Source organism: Schistocerca cancellata, chromosome 2 (assembly GCF_023864275.1).
Source record: "Schistocerca cancellata isolate TAMUIC-IGC-003103 chromosome 2, iqSchCanc2.1, whole genome shotgun sequence".
NCBI lineage: Eukaryota > Metazoa > Arthropoda > Insecta > Orthoptera > Acrididae > Schistocerca > Schistocerca cancellata.
In genome coordinates, this window is record NC_064627.1 from 787,241,086 (window position 1) to 787,258,454 (window position 17,369).

General features: G+C 42.6%; 1 protein-coding gene across 1 annotated transcript in view; it reads right to left on the minus strand.

Moving 5' to 3' along the window:
- The window catches only part of LOC126162645 (ATP-binding cassette sub-family C member 4-like), a 335,428-nt gene that overhangs the window by 214,382 nt on the left and 103,677 nt on the right, over positions 1-17,369 (minus strand). Inside the window, exon 11 of the mRNA XM_049919282.1 lies at positions 7,223-7,405. Within this exon, the coding sequence (XP_049775239.1) occupies positions 7,223-7,405 (183 nt within the window). The remainder of the gene's footprint in view (positions 1-7,222; positions 7,406-17,369) is intronic.

The following is a 17,369-nucleotide window of genomic DNA, read 5'->3' on the forward strand; positions in this document are numbered from 1 at the left end:
CTTCGCTCGGCAGACCGGATGGTCACCCATCCAAGTGCTAGCCCACCCCGACAGCGCTTAACTTCGGTGATCGGACGGGAACCGGTGTTACCACTGTGGCAAGGCCGTTGGCCAAAGTAATATCCTACGAGTAGTAAATGAAGATGTTGGGAGACAGAAGGAAAAGCATGAAAGAGAATGGATTACAGAAAGTATAGTAACAAAAATAAATTTAATACGAAGCCGAAACAAGGTAACACTGTGGAAGCACAAATGCAATATGCGTGGAGCATTGAGGAATGAAATCAACGTAGAATCAAAAAAGGTTAAACAACAATTCTTGGAGGACTAGTGCAAAGAGATGAATGAAATGATCAAGGTAGAAAAGCTGTAATGTGCCTCTAAATCTATTAAAAACTTCTTTAGAAACATACGAGTAAAACGTAGTGGAGTCCAAAATGAAGATGGAATAGAACTATATGAACAGCAGAAAGGTAGAAAGAATACCGTGAAAAACTCTATACAGGAAATAACGAAGATCTGAAATGGAGAACGTCGAGGAAGTCGATCCGAAAAGAGAGAGAGACTATATCTTGCACGATGAGTTCGACCTTGCAGTGAGACAGTTAAAAACCTGGGAAGCCACTGAAGTTAGTTTTACACCAGCAGAACTCATCAAGGCTGCTGGAGAACATCTACATGAAGAACGGTACCACCTCATTCAAGATACATACAAAACTGGAGAACTCCCAACAGACTTCAAAAAATTAATCACAGTGGCAATACCAAAGAAAGTATCTGTAAACACATGTGACCATCGTAGGTCCCTCAGTTTGGTAACACACGTCTCGAAGATCTCGCTCGACCTCTATCGTTCTAAGGCAGATCGAAGGCAAGGTATATGCAATGGTCACGGACGACCAGTCTGGCTGTAGAAGAGGTGTAGGCCCACGAGAAGCAATACTCGGATTACGATTCATTCTTGATAAGAGACTAAAGAAGGCCCAAGAAACATACATCGCTTTCATTGACACAGAAAAAGTGACAGGGCAAACTGGCAACAGGTTTTTAAGACACCAAGAGAGATTGGCATAAAGTAGCAGAAGAGCAGTGCAGAGACTGTATAAGAAGAGGCGGCTGTGAGAGGATATGGAGAAAATCAAGCTGAAGCCACTATTGAGCATGTTGTACAACAGGGGTTCTCCTACCTTGTTCAGTGGACAAATTCAGAGGGCAATAAATGACGCTAGGTTGAGACTAGGAGCTATAAGAGGAATTAAAATTATTGGTAAGCAAATGGACATGCTGAGATATACTTATGACATGGCGGTGTTAAGTGAAGATATAACCACGCCCGGGTTCCCGGGTTCGATTCCTGGCGGGGTCAGGGATTTTCTCTGCCTCATGATGACTGGGTGTTGTGTGATGTCCTTAGGTTAGTTAGGTTTAAGTAGTTCTAAGTTCTAGGGGACTGATGACCATAGATGTTAAGTCCCATAGTGCTCAGAGCCATTTGAACCATTTTTGAAGATATAAAACAATTAGAAGTGATGCTGGACCAGATAGAAACCATCCTCAGTGCTTCGTATAACATGAAAATTAATAAAGATACAACAAAAATCTTAATGGTGAGTAGACAAAACATCATTGTTCAATGTTGACTTAACAATGAGCGACTGGAAATCGTCCAACCCGTTGCCTACCTAGGGAGAAAAAATTCAATCAGAGGGAATATCAAGGATGGATATTGTAAGCCAAATCAACAAGGCAAAAGCTGCTTTTAACAAAAGAATAAACCTTTTCATATCCAGCAGCATCGGCAGCGTCTCAGGAAAGACTTCATAAAGACGTTTGTCTGGAGTGTGCTACTGTACGGGAGTGAAAGCAGAGAAGCAGAAGAACATAAAATAACAGCCTTCGGGATGTGGTGCTACAGCTAAATGCTCATGATTTCCTTGGTAGGCAAGATACCAAACAAAGGGGTGCTCCACAGAGTGGAGGAAGAGAAGCTTTGTCTCCTGAGGAAGATATGGAGACATGATGATATCATCACAAGTATCATTGAAGGTAACAGTAGAAGAGAAGAATGCAAGAGGTAAATCGAGACTAGAAAACGAAGGCGGTCAATAAAAAATGCAACACAGCTTTTTTCCTGAAAGCAGGTTGGCTTTGTTCAAGATTTCAATTCAACGTATTATTCTTCTCTCTTTTAACTACAAAACCCTACTTTTCAACATAATCTCCGTTCAACACAACGGACTTACGCCACTTTTTGGGAGGATCTGTATGTCACTCTAATGGTCGACATTGAAGTCAACCTCTTGCTACGTCAATAACCTCGCCATCATTCACAGTTGTGCGGCGAGGTATTTGGTTGTGATCCGTCGATCACCTCGAATGAGAGTGTCTGCACGTTCCAACATTGCACGAGTCGCAGCTGAGTGCAGCCGACCGACACGCGGGAAATCGGACTGGTTTGCGCGACCTTGTTGCAATGATGACAGACGCCACGTCCAATGACTAACCGTGCCTTTGTCCACTGTCATGTCTCCGTAGACATTCTGCAAGCACCTACGAATATCTGCGATGCTCTTGTTTTCCTCCGAAAGAAACTCAGTGACAGCTCTCTACTTGGAACGCACCCCCATTGCAGACGCCATTTTGAAGGGTGCCTATAGCGCCGTCACCTATCTGTACCTCATGAAAATATAGGGGCTGAAGCGGGAATACTCCAACCTGTCCCACAGCGAATTCCACATTTTTTTAAAACCGAAATTGGCCGAGAAAAAAAAATACGTTGCTATACTTACTGAACGGCCCTTATAGATCAACCAAGTCATGGAGGTTATCAGGTGCACCACCTATACCGCTCTCAAAAGGAAGGGTGAAAACAGAAATGCTCGCTGAGCTGCTGCTAATCAACCTGATGGCTGGAGACTGAACAACAAGAAGAATTTAAATGTTAATAACTTTACTGATAACACAAGATGTGTTTTTCAAGTAAGTACCAATTTGAAATTAAAAAAAGATGTGCTAAGATATCTCAATAATTTTATTTTTACATGAAAGCCTGTACTTTAATCTACTTTTCTACATAATATCCGTCAATATTAAGGCACTTATCATAATGTTGTACCAGTTTTTGAATACCCTCCTCATAGATGTCTGCCGCCTGACTTGTTAACCACTGCATCATCACTGTTTTGACTTCGTCATCGTCTTGAAGACGCTGACCGCCCAGGTGCTTCTTCAAGTGCAGGAACAGATCGTAGCCACTATGCGCAGTATCGGAGCTGTACGGAGGATTGAACGGCGCAGATTGTGCAATGTCTTACTGTAAGCTGCTGCATTGATTGTCACATTATGAGGCAGAAATTCCACAAGCATACTCCTTTTCTGTCCCAAAAAACTGTGCACATGACTTTCTGGGCAGAAATTGTTTGCTTAAACTTCACTTTTCTGGGTGAATCTGAATGCCGCCATTCCATGGACTGTTGCTTTGATTCTGGTGTGACGTAGGCCACCCGTGTTTCATCGCCCGTAACATTTTGGCTTAAGGAATCGTCACCGTCGTGGTGGTACCGCTCAAGGAAAGTCAATACACTGTCTAAACGTTTGGTTTTGTGCACATCCGTCAACATTTCCGGTAGCCAATGTGCGCACAATTTTCGGTAATTGAAGTGCTCGGTCACACTGCCATACAAAACACTACATGAATCATTAGGAAAGTCACCCCACAAGGAGGTAATCATAAGGCGTCTGTTTTCTCTCACCTTATTGTCCACTACCTGCACCAAACTTTCACTAACGACCGAAGGACGCTCAGTCCGTTGTTCATCATGCACATTTGTGCGGCCATCTTTAAATGCTCTCACCCACTTTCTTACCATTCCATCACTCATAATATTTTCTCCGTAAACTTCACATATCTCACAATGAATATCGATCGCTTTTAGGCCTTTAGCACTAAGAAATCCTATAACAGCCCGTACTTCACAGTCGGCGGGACTCACGATTATCGGAGGCATCTTAAACACTCAGTACACAACGTAAACAAGGAAGAATCAGACTGTAATGACGTCAGTGCGTAGACAACAGATGTAGGTACCCACTGCGCATGCGCAGAACGCCGACCGCAGCACTGACGCCGCGGTGTGGCAAAACGGTACTTACTTAAAAAAACACGCCTCGTAATTATATGATCGTGGTGTACAGGGTGATTCAAAAAGAATACCACAACTTTAGGAATTTAAAACTCTGCAACGCCAAAAGGCAGAGCTAAGCACTATCTGTCGGCGAATTAAGGGAGCTATAAAGTTTCATTTAGTTGTACTTTTGTTCGCTTGAGGCGCTGTTGACTAGGCGTCAGCGTCAGTTGATGCTAAGATGGCGACCGCTCAACAGAAAGCTTTTTGTGTTATTGAGTACGGCAGAAGTGAATCGACGAGAATCCGCGGGAAACAACTCAGTATGAACGTGACTCGCCTAAAATGAACATTTTCTGTGCCATTTCAGCCAATAAAGTTTTTGGTCCCTTTTTCTTCGAAGGTGCTACTGTAACTGGACTACAGTATCTGGAGATGTTAGAGAATTGGCTGTTCCCTCAGCTCGAACAAGAAGCACAACAATTCATATTTCAGCAGGATGGAGAGCCACCACATTGACACTTATCTGTCCGTAACTACCCGAACGTCAACTACCCGAGGCGATGGATCGGCCGCCAGGCAGCCCGTGACAGAGCACTTCATCACTGGCCTCCAAGAAGCCCTGATCTTACCCCCTGCGATTTTTTCTTATGGGGGTATGTTAAGGATATGGTGTTTCGGCCACCTCTCCCAGCCACCATTGATGATTTGAAACGAGAAATAACAGCAGCTATCCAAACTGTTACGCCTGATATGCTACAGAGAGTGTAGAACGAGTTGGAGTATCGGGTTGACATTGCTCGAGTGTCTGGAGGGGGCCATATTGAACATCTCTGAACTTGTTTGTGAGTGAAAAAAAAACTTTTTAAATACTCTTTGTAATGATGTATAACAGAAGGTTATATTATGTTTCTTTCATTAAATACACATTTTTAAAGTTGTGGTATTCTTTTTGAATCACCCTGTATATTTTAGTGAGCTTGTGTCACTATCGCAAATCAGTTGATATGTGAGGTTTTCATTTTATCTGCTCAATCAGTCCGAGCACACCACCTGAGTTCCCCCGCTGGCCATCTGAGAAGATGGATGGTGTTGCACTGGCGGGATTTCCATGCCGCCAACTCGCCGCTGCCTGCCGTCCGGCACCAGGCCCGCGCTGTCTGGCCGTGATCGCAAGGCGGCTCTGTCCTGAGTCAAGCCTGACTTACCTATCTCAGCCACATCATAGCAACTTGCCAGCCACAAACCGCTCAAACAAATACTCAGCACTCGTACAACTCTTATCGGGCCAGCTGCTCGTAATATCATATTGTCACTGCTTTGTCCATGACCAGAAGCGTGAATGGAGATATTTGTGGAGAAAGTACACTACTGGCCATTAAAATTGCTACACCACGAAGATGACGTGCTACAGATGCAGAAATTTAACCGACAGGAAGATGATGCTGTGATATGCAAATGATTAGCTTTTCAGAGCATTCACACAAGGCTGGCGCCGGTGGCGACACCTACAACGTGCTGAAATGAGGAAAGTTTCCAACCGATTTCTCATACACAAACAGCAGTTGACCGGCGTTGCCTGGTGAAACGTTGTTGTGATGCTTCGTGTAAGGAGGAGAAATGCGTACCATCACGTTTCCGACTTTGATAAAGATCGGATTGTAGCCTATCGCGATTGTGGTTTATCGTATCGCGACATTGCTGCTCGCGTTGGTCGAAATCCAATGACTGTTAGCAGAATATGGAATCGGTGGCTTCAGGAGGATAATACGGAACGCCGTGCTAGATCCCAACGGTCTCGTATCACTAGCGGTCGAGATGACAGGCATCTTATCCACCTGGCTGTAACGGATCGTGCAGCCACGTCTTGATCTCTGAGTCAACAGATGGGGACGTATGAAGGACAAAAACCATCTGCACGAACAGTTCGACGACGTTTGCAGCAGCATAGACTGTCAGCTCGGAGACCATGGCTGCGGTTACCCTTGACGCTGCATCACAGACAGGAGCGCCTGCGATGGTGTACTCAACGACGATCCTGGGTGCACGAATGGCAAAACGTCATTTTTTCGGATGAATCCAGGTTCTGTTTGCAGCATCATGATGGTCGCATTCGTGTTTGGCGACATCACGCTGAACGCAAATTGGAAGCGTGTATTCGTCATCGCCATACTGGCGTATCACCCGGCGTGACGGTATGGGATGCCATTGGTTATACGTCTTAGTCACCTCTTTTTCGCATTGACGGCACTTTGAACAGTGGACGTTACATTTCACATGTGTTATGACCCGCGGCTCTACCCTTCATTCGATCCCTGCGAAACCCTACATTTCAGCAGGATAATGCACGGCGGCATGTTGCAGGTCCTGTACGGACCTTCCTGGATACAGAAAATGTTCGACTGCTGCCCTGGCCAGCACATTCTCCACATCTCTCACCAATTGAAAACGTCTGGTCAATGGTGGCCGAGCAACTAGCTCGTCACAATACGCCAGTCACTACTCTTGATGAACTGTGGTATTGTGTCGAAGCTGCATGGGCAGCTGTACCTGTAGACGCCATCCAAGCCCTGTTTGACTCAATTCCCAGGCGTATCAAGGCCGTTATTACGCCCAGAGTTGGTTGTTGTGGGCACTGGCTTCTCAGAATCTATGCACCCAAATTGCGTGAAAATGTAATCAGATGTCAGTTCTAGTATAATATATTTGTCCAATCAATATCCGCTTATCATCTACATTTCTTCTTGGTGTAGCAATTATAATGGCCAGTAGTGTAGCATTTACGTGTCTACATAGACACCGTCAGCACATGGAGTGACAGAGAACCTGCGACAAAATGTGTCTTTTGCTAAGCAGCTCAAATGTAAAGTACAAGAATTAGATGAACGGCATTTGCAGACCACAGACCAACTAACCATATAATCGACATTGAAAATTATGCTTGTGAACTCCCGACCTCCCCTTTGAGTGTGTTCGCGGTGTCATCAATGTGTGCTGAAAAGTTTACTGACATAAGATAAAACATAAAAAGACGGCACATATTGGCACATCAGCTATAGATAAACTGTAAGGTTAGTAAGCAGAAAGAGGTGTTTTACCTTTCCGCACCCGACAGGTCCTACAATGGCACATAGCTTTCCGGGTGAAACATGGAGGTTTATCGAGGAAAGAGATGGATTGATGCCATCCCACGTGGCTGAGATGTGCTGAAGGGATACTTCCCCTGTTGTTGTTCCCAAATTTCTGTCCTCTACAGTTGCCTCTGGCTTAAGGAGAAACTCCTATAAGAAGAAAGAAAATGTACAGTTCTTTGTCATAATTTCCAAGTATTAGTTGTAGCTACAAAACTATGGCAACTACAAAAGTGTATTATATTATCAAGACAAAAATTTGTAAATTAGTCAGTTATCGAAATAATTTAAAACCATATTTAGGAAGAAGTAACGTTGTGACGAGAAAAATCGATCATTCATAGTTTATTTTACATTACATTTGTTGGAGTCTCTACTAATCACATTCACTCCGGAATCCATACCTCCCGTCCATTTACTTGTCTTCTAGTCATTTGCCGTCCAGGGTTGCGGACTATTACCTCAAACTTTTATCGAGGTGCTTTTTAAATTTATAAGTAACAAACAGAAAGTTCTAATAGTATTTATTTATTGTTGCTTCAAACAAAAACAATGACACGAGGTCTATGTGCTGAAATGTCTCGCTGCAGCACTGTTGCCTAGGCAAAAATAGCATCTTTAAACCTATTGTCAAGCCATCTGCTTGCTACACCCGTCAGTATCTTGCCAAGAGTGCCACGAACGACTAAAATTCAGAACCTACAGTCACGTGAAGGCCCTCACTACCTGCTTTGGAGACGCCATAATGGATCTGATTGTATTTTGTTGTCCCTGTATTATAACTTACGTGTTATGACAGTACGCCGGTTCAAGGCAGTGGCGCTCTTGGTACGATCCGTTACTCCTAAATTCCAGTTAACGAGACATTGATGGTAAAAAGCCTTTAAGAGATGCCATCATAAACGATACAAATGCTCTTGCTCCGAATTGCATGTGCATGGCATGGTATTGTGGTTAGAGACGTGTTGCGGATCGAAGGAAGTAGGCTTGTATGCTACTACGTGCTAGTATTTTCTTTCCAACTTTGCGTTGTAACGTATTCTTGTTCTTTCTTATTCATATAATAGAAGTATACTCTGCAATGTTCGGTGTCATTTACGTATAAGAGCGTGCTCTCTCAGGAACGAGTTTCTTCGATTTTGTGATTAAAAAAAACAACGAAAGATGAAACTTCTGCAGCTGAAATGTGTAGTAGTGATATTTGTATTCTTGGTTGCTTCAAATATTTGGTAGTTTCTTCCGAACATGTCGCGATTTTCGAGGATGTGGTTAGGCGGAAACCGAAGAGCAATGAATGCTTAACTTGCTGTGAGTGCAACAAAAACAATGATACGATGTTCTTAATTGTCACAGATATTCAGCTATGATCGCATTGTTAACAGTGCTTTCGTAAATTAGGCCGTTAAGACGAAGACCTCACCGAATAGCGAGGGAGACGCGTCAGGTACCCGAACGAATAGCCAAATGCCGAATACCGGTTGCAGCTCCCCAATTTTAGTCACTCGAGAGTGCCACCTCAACTGACCATGTTCCAAGTGCTCGCCTTCAGTTGAGGCTGCTGCTTTTATTCTAGTAGTTTGTCACATCGTCCCCATAGCATCAAACAAGCCCTATAACAGAGTTATGACGGGTCCTATAATTCTAATTTTCGTGTAAATTTATGTTGATAGCCAATTATACAGATAACTTAGAGTGCCCGAAAAGCTGTTGCAGGTCCTTCACAAATTTCTCGTTCTGTTCGTATCAAAATCGTGTTTATAACAAATTGTCGTAATTTATCTGTCGTTAAGTTTAGTTCCGCATTTTCATTTTTTCTTTCATGACTGCGCACTCCCATTGTACATCGCGGGCTGCAGGCTGAGAAGTATTTTGGGAGTTATCATACCGTCTTGCATTGCACATCGTAAGTACGGCAACTGAAATTTGATTTTTTCATAGGCACGTCAATATTCCTAATACCAGCCAGTTGCAGAGCAGACATGTGCTCCGTGCGCTCAGGTATGCCAATAAATTTATTTACCACCAAAGTTCATGCCCATTGTAAGGCACAGTGATTGTCAGAATGTATTTGTGAGATTAATATCATAGCAGTTCAGAGGCTCAATACCAGTAGAAGAGTTCAGTAAAGTGCTATCTTGTGAATTTTCAAGGAGTTTTAACAGAAAATCAGATGCGTTAAGTTTTATGTTCGTTTGCTCTGTAATTACAATAACAGCTCAGGTACAGTGACTGTTTGCAAGACTAAAGAAAAATATTATTAATATTCAGGGCCAACATTTTAATCTGAGTCATTTGTTTTGCAGTCAGACGATAACTGTAAGTTTGATTGAAAACTGATAGCTTTCTTGCAGGTGCAGGTGATGTATCGGTAGTCTGGATTTCGCTTCTGTAGCGTGAGCTCCACATATTTTCGTTGAAAATTAAATTTTCATATAGTTCTGTTGTCCTGCACCGAAATTTACGCATTTTGATATCAAAATAAGTTTTACACATTTCTCAAATAACAATCGACATTTACGAACACAGGTTTAAATTTTAGACATTAATTCCAACTATTAAAAAAGTTAACAATATATTTTATCGATGTTTCAATTAGTTATTAGCAATTAAAACATAGTCGTTAAACAAAACTAATTATCAGGATCGGGGTATTTCGATCCTCTGCTTCGCTTCTGAGATACACCAATTGGTTCGTAAAGATTCTCTATAAGAAGCTATCAAAGTAGACATGATCAGTGTTCTCATACCAGGTCTTGCAGCATGGGATGATGGATGCTATCCCCCACAAAACGTATTACGTCACTTCCAATACATGTTAGTAAAGCGAGGGACAAACCAACTACGCAAACTTGAACTACACGAAAAAAGCTGATAAACTAAATATAAGTAAAATAATCGATATGGAAAGGGACGAATAATCTGAAGCAGCTTTATGTGGTGGTCGAAAGTGCCTCTTATTTTATATCAGATCAAACTTTTCATTTGGTCGCAATCGATATCAAATTCATGGAATGAGCAACAAGTTGAATAGAATTATATCGCAACTGGAATTGTTCTCTGATATTTAAGTGAATAAATTAGTATTCCGGGTGAAGTATTACACATTCGTGACTAGACATAGATCAACACAGATGTCACAACTTCTCAAGCGTTCTCTGAGTCCAGATTGACGAAACACGATTAGCTGGGTCATATGGTTCAAATGGTTCTGAGCACTATGGGACTTAACATCTATGATCATCAGTCCCCTAGGACTTAGAACTAATTAAACCTAACTAACCTAAGAACATCACACAACACCCAATCATCACGAGGCAGAGAAAATCCCTGACTACGCCGCGAATCGAACCCGGGGACCCGGGCGTGGGAAGCGAGAACGCTACCGCACGACCACGAGCTGCGGACGCGATTAGCTGGAGCGAGTGTACAAAAACCATCATTCCGTTTTATATTACTAGAAAACGGATTTCAGTGTGAGAGTGCTGTACAAGGTGTCGCAGGAGGAAAGTTTAGTATTCTGAGATACGACAGGAACCATCACTCGAAGCAAAAAGTCTAGTAAACATGCATAGCGTATGAGCTATGAGCACGTGTTCAGTAGAAGACAGGTGTTTCATTGGAACGAAGATGAACAAGAACAAGTGCTCATAGCTGTTAACACGTTCTCTTTAGATCCCATGTTTACTGGACGTCTTATTGTTTTGTTCCATACCACCATCTCTCAAAATACGGAAACCGTAGGAAAGATTTATTTCACAGTACCTAAGATGAAAAACGTTTACTATCATTTCCCTGTTTATTAACTATTCCTCCTGGGACATCCTGTATTTGGTGCGAATCAAGAAATCAGCATGAAATAATAATTATAGATGATAAACAAATCCTCATTCATTTGGATCATTAATACTGAAAACGATAATGTGGCAGAAATAACCCCCCAAAGTTTAAAAATAAAAAACTCATTCGTTCATTACCCGGTCCGTTGAGCATTCCCATAACGCAGCAGCTCCGGTGACTTGTTGTTTGCCACTATCGAGTTCTGTGTAGGGCAAGGTTGTTCCAACAGGGAGCCAATGAGCAAGTGGGCTACCTCTTGTATTGTTCCGCACTCACAGGACACGTCTCCATCAGCTGGAAGGAAGCCCGAGTTTTCGTTGTGGTCTTGCAGTGGCGGGCAGCCCCAAGACGACTGAGTGATCTCAAACAGGGTAGCGAAAATTATTTCCTGCAGCTAGCTCTTCCTTCGTAAGAATATCCGGCAGCAGATTCTCGTCCATCTAGTGACACTGTCAGACTCCGTGTTCCCTCCAGTTGTTGAGTCCTAGAGATGAAATTCTTTCTAGATTTCAGTCGACTACAGATTGATTGTCGTGTAGTGGATGACGGGATTACTAATCTGCTTCGCCCTCTCCGCATCGGCAGCAATTACCGTTCTGACTGTGGGAAGCGGCTACACGGGTAGCGGAGGCTGTTTGTAAGGAACTGGGCAGTTTTTTTTTTTTGTTAGAGGGTCACGCGAAATTGTAGAAAGGGCGAACACAGGAAAGTATAAATAGAAAAATTGGTATTGCAGCTGTAAATTGTCGTAGCTGAAAGAACGAGAGCCCCAAGGGCTAATAGAAAGCACTCAAGCTTAAATCTTTATAGGTACGGAAAGCGGGCTACAGCCGGACATACTCTCCGCCAAAAATTTTACAAAGAGTCTAACCATGCTCAAAAAGGATAGATTAAATACAGTTAGCGGTGATGTGTTTATTGCCGTCAGAAGTAGTCGATCTTGTAGTGAAATCGAAGTAGATAGATCCTACGAGCTAGTATAGGTAGAGGTTATACCTGACAACTCGAATAAATTCTTAATTGGTTCCTTCTATCGATGACCTCAAATGGTAGAGTTTCTGAACGGTTCAAAAAGATACTTGAGTCTCATTTCAGACAGGCACCCTTCTCATACTATTATCCTTGGCAGTGACTTCAATCTACCTCGATGTGTTGGCGTAATTACAAAAAAATGGTTCAAATGGCTCTGAGCACTATGGGACTTAACATCTGTGGTCATCAGTCCCCTAGAACTTAGAAATACTTAAACCTAACTAACCTAAGGACATCACACACATCCATGCCCGAGGGAGGATTCGAACCTGCGACCGTAGCAGCCGCGCGGTTCCGGACTGCGCGCCTAGAACCGCTAGACCACCGCGGCCGGCGGCGTAATTACTCATTTAAAGTCGGTGATATGCACGAAACATCTTCCAAACAGTGATAAATAATTTCTGCGAAAAGCATTTTGAGCAATTATTTCAGGAGTCATCGAAATGTAAATGGTTGCGAAAACATTAACCTCTAAGCAGCAAATAATCCTGAGCAAATAGGGAACATCATGACGCATTCAGGGATTAGTGAGCACAAGAATGTTGTAGCGAGACTGAATACCGTAACATCCCAACCCACCAAAAATAAACGCAAAACATATATATTTAAAAAAGCATATAAGAATTCGCTTGAAGCCTTCCTAACAGACAATCTCCATTCCTTCCAATCTGAATATGCAAGCGTAGACCGGATGTGTTTTAAATTCGAAGATGTAGTATCCAGACTATTGAGAGACATATACCAAATAATCTAATAAGAGATGTACTGAGTCCCATGGTACACTAAACAGGTCAGAAGACTGTTGCAGAAACAACCAAAAAAAGCATGCTAAATTTTAAGAAAAGAAAAAGTCTCAAAACTGGTGACGTTTTACAGAAGCTCGAAATAAAGGGCGAAATTCAATGTGAGGTGCTTTTAATACTTCCTACAGCGAAACTCTATCTGGAAACCTGGCAGCAAATCCAAAGAGGTTCTGCTCGTATGTAACGTACACCAGCGCAGAGACAAAATCAATACCTTCACTGCGCAATAACAATAGTGATGTTGCTGATGACAGTGGCATTATATCAGGATTACTGAATACGGTTTTCTGAAATTCCTTCAACAAAGAAGACGTAGTAAATATTCCAGAATTCGAATCAGGAACAACTGCCAACATCAGTAACTTGGAAGTTGATATCCTCGGTGTGGCGAAGTAACTTAAATCACTTAATAAAAGGAAGACCTCCGGTCCAGGCTCTAAACCAGTCAGGATCCTCTCAGTGTATGCTGATATAATAACTCCATATTTAGCAATCTTATACGACCGATCGCTCGTTGAAATATCCGAAGCTAAAGACTGGAAAGTTGCACACGTCGCACAAATACCCAAGAAAGGAAATAGGAATAATCCGCTAAATTACAGAACCATATCACTAACGTAGATTTGCAGTAGGATTTTGGAACGTGTACTGAGTTCGAACGGTTCTAGGCGCTTCAGTCTGGAACCGCGCGACTGCTACGGTCGCAGGTTCGAATCCTGCCTCGGGCATGGATGTTTGTGATGTCCTTAGGTTAGTTAGGTTTAAGTAGTTCTAAGTTCTAGGGGCCTGATGACCTCAGATGTTAAGTCCCATAGTGCTCAGAGCCATTTGTACCATTTTTTGAGTTCGAGCGTTATGAGTTACCTCAAAGAAAACCATTTATTGACAAACAGACAACATGGATTCTAAAAATATCGTTCCTGTGAAACACAACTAGTTTTTTATTCTCACGAAGTAATGAGTACTATTTACAGGAAATGTCAAACTGATTCCATGTTTCTAGATATCCAGAAGGCTTTTGACACCTACCTCACTTCTAATCAAATTGTATGCCTCTAGACTATCGTCTCAGTTGTGTCACTGTATTTGTGACTTCCTATGAGAAAGGTCACAGTTCGTAGTAACTGACGGAAAGTCATCGACTAAAACAGAATTAATATCTGGCGCTCCCCAGGGCTATTTTGTAGTCCCTCTGCTGCTTCTGATCTACATAAACGATATACGAGACAATCTGAGTAACTCTCTTATAATGTTGTAGATGATGCTGCCATTTAACGTCTTATACAGTCATCAGATGAGAAAAACATTGAAAAACGATTTAGCCAAGATATCGGTAAGGTGCGAAAAGTAGTTGTTGACCTTAAATAATGAAAAACGTGAAGTTATCCAAATGAAGACCAAAAGGAATCCGCTAAATTTCGGGTACACGATAAATCACACAAATCTGAATGCTACAAATTCAGTAAAAGGCTCAGGGAATACCGTTAAGACTAACGTACGTTGGAACGATCACATAGATAATGTTGGCAGAGCAAACCAAAGGCCACCATTTATTGGCCGAACACTGAGAAAATATAACAGGTCTACTAAAGCGACTGCTTACACCACGCTTGTACAGCCTCTTCTGGAGTACTGCTGTGCGGTGTGGGATCCACATTAGATATCGACGAGGGACATAGGAAAAGCTCAGAGAAAGACAGCTCGTTTTGTATTATCGCGCCCGCATCTCGTGGTCGTGCGGTACCGTTCTCGCTTCCCACGCCCGGGTTCCCGGGTTCGATTCCCGGCGGGGTCAGGGATTTTCTCTGCCTCGTGATGGCTGGGTGTTGTGTGCTGTCCTTAGGTTAGTTAGGTTTAAGTAGTTCTAAGTTCTAGGGGACTGATGACCGTAGATGTTAAGTCCCATAGTGCTCAGAGCCATTTGAACCATTTTTTTGTATTATCGCGAAATAGGGGACAGTTCACCACGGATATGGAATTGGAGTTTCAATCATTAACACAAAAGGCGTTTTTCGTTGCGGCTGGATCTTCTCATGAAATTTCAGTCACCTACTTTCTCCTGAGAGGGCGAAGATATTTTGTTGGCGCCTACCTACATAGCGAGGAATGATCATCTTAAGTGCAATCAGACATCACACAGAAAGATTTAAGTATTCATTTCTGATATGCGCTGTTCGAGTGTGGAACCGTTGTGAAACAGCTTGAAGGTGTTTCGATGAACCCTCTGCTAAAAAATTAATTGTGAACTGCAGAGTAATCATATAAATGCAGATGTAGGTGGGGAAGTTATTCCAACAATCGGATGGAGTTAGTCGACTAGAGCTGGTTTTATTCATACAGGAAAGGTTTGGACAGTATCAGTGACTGCAATGCTAACCTGCGTTGTATGAGCAGATGCTTTCCACACAGGTAAGGTGTACGCTACAGCTGACAAACACAAAGTTCTCAGGACGTGAGGACCGATTCCCCAGGTGGTGGTTATGGATTTCCTCAAGATATTGCCCGTTGCCTTGTATGCTGAAGTGCAATTTATATAAAACTGATTGTGGTAAAGCAATTACATCCACGACACAGAAATTCGCAGGCTGGAGGGAAATAAATTATGAAGTAAACTGTCATCCGGTAATCATGGGCAGACGAAGGCACAAATGTCAGAGTATGAAGGCCATATAGGTAAAGAAGTACTTGTAAATCGAAATAAACTATGTCCAAAAAACTTCAAACAATAAAACTATTCGTAACCCAATGAGAATCTCTAACAAAACATTCCTGCAATTACAGTCTCACGCAAGATGCATAAATTTTAACCAGAAAGAAAATTCTAAACCAATGACCACCAACAAGAACTCGTTAACTCGCTAGATATTTCACCGATATAATGCAACGTGGACTAACAATGACTGGAAGCTAGCAAATTGATTTGGTAATTTATCCTTCACTTTGTTTACCAAAAATTCAAATGACGCGCCTTGTTCTGGTCCTCGAGTTCATATTCTAGCGGCACGTGTAGATGATTATCAAAAGAACATAGACACCTAGATGGAAATCATCAACACAGCGGTGGTTCACATTTAACCTGTCGGAAACTTGAGATCTGATAAAGAATGGATCAGACAATTATTCAAGGATTAAGTTTGACGAGTTCTCCATTCATTACCATACTTACTTAGTTAAATGATTTTCCGTCTGTGGGTTCTACGCTCTACGAGTAAAACAGCCCTCAGTTCTGTATTGTGTTTAGAGCGAGTAATTTGGTAGGACAGGTGGTTAGCTGTCCGTTCGCTTGTTTGCTAAGCTTCGTGTGAACGTGAGGCTGAGAACTGGGCACATAACGCAGTGCGGTGCACCAGCAGACCCAGAGGAGGAAGCTGGATCCGTTGTCGGTACGTCTGTTTCTTCAGTCACATTTTTTCACTATATTCGTTATTATGCATAGAAAACTTTTATGTTAACCGACTTCACCCGCGGAAGCCTACGCTCTTACGATGATTAATTTGTTCACGAGGAAAGCGGCGATTTCCACAACTGGAGATAATTCATCTTAATAGAAGAAGCTCCAGCAGTAAGGCTTTTAAAAACGTATGTTTTCTTAAATTAAAATTTGTAATATGAGCTGCTTTTATTTCCAGCAGTGGTACGAATTTTATGTTATGTATCATACACTGAGGCGCCAAAGAAACTGGTATAGGCATGCGAATTCCAATACGGCCCGCATCTCGTGGTCGTGCGGTAGCGTTCTCGCTTCCCACGCCCGGGTTCCCGGGTTCGATTCCCGGCGAGGTCAGGGATTTTCTCTGCCTCGTGATGGCTGGGTGTTGTGTGCTGTCCTTAGGTTAGTTAGGTTTAAGTAGTTCTAAGTTCTAGGGGACATGACCATAGATGTTAAGTCCCATAGTGCTCAGAGCCATTTGAATTCAAATACAGAAATGTGTAAACAGGCAGGATACGCCGCTGCCGTCGGCATCACCTCTATAAGAAAACAAGTGTCTAGCGCAGTTGTTAGATTGATTACTGCTGCTATAATGGTACTTTATCAAGATTTAAGTGAGTTTTAACGTGGTGCTATAGTCGGCGCACAAGCAATGGTACACAGTATCTTCAAGGTAGCGACGAAGGGGAGACTTTTTCGTACGACCATTTCACCAGTGTACCGTGAATATCAGGAATACGGTAAAACATCAAATGTCCGGCATCGCTGCGCCAGAAAAAGTTCCTGCAAGAACGGGACCAACGACGACTGAAGAGAATCGTTCAACATGACAGAAGTATAACCCTTCCACAATTTGTTGCAGATTTCATTGCTGGGCCTTAAACAAGTGTCAGCGTGCGAACCATTCAAGGAAACATCATCGACATGGGCATGTCGAGCCGAAGGCCAACTCGTGTAGCATTGATGACTGCACGAAACAAAGCTTTACGCCTCGCCTGGGCCCGTCAACACC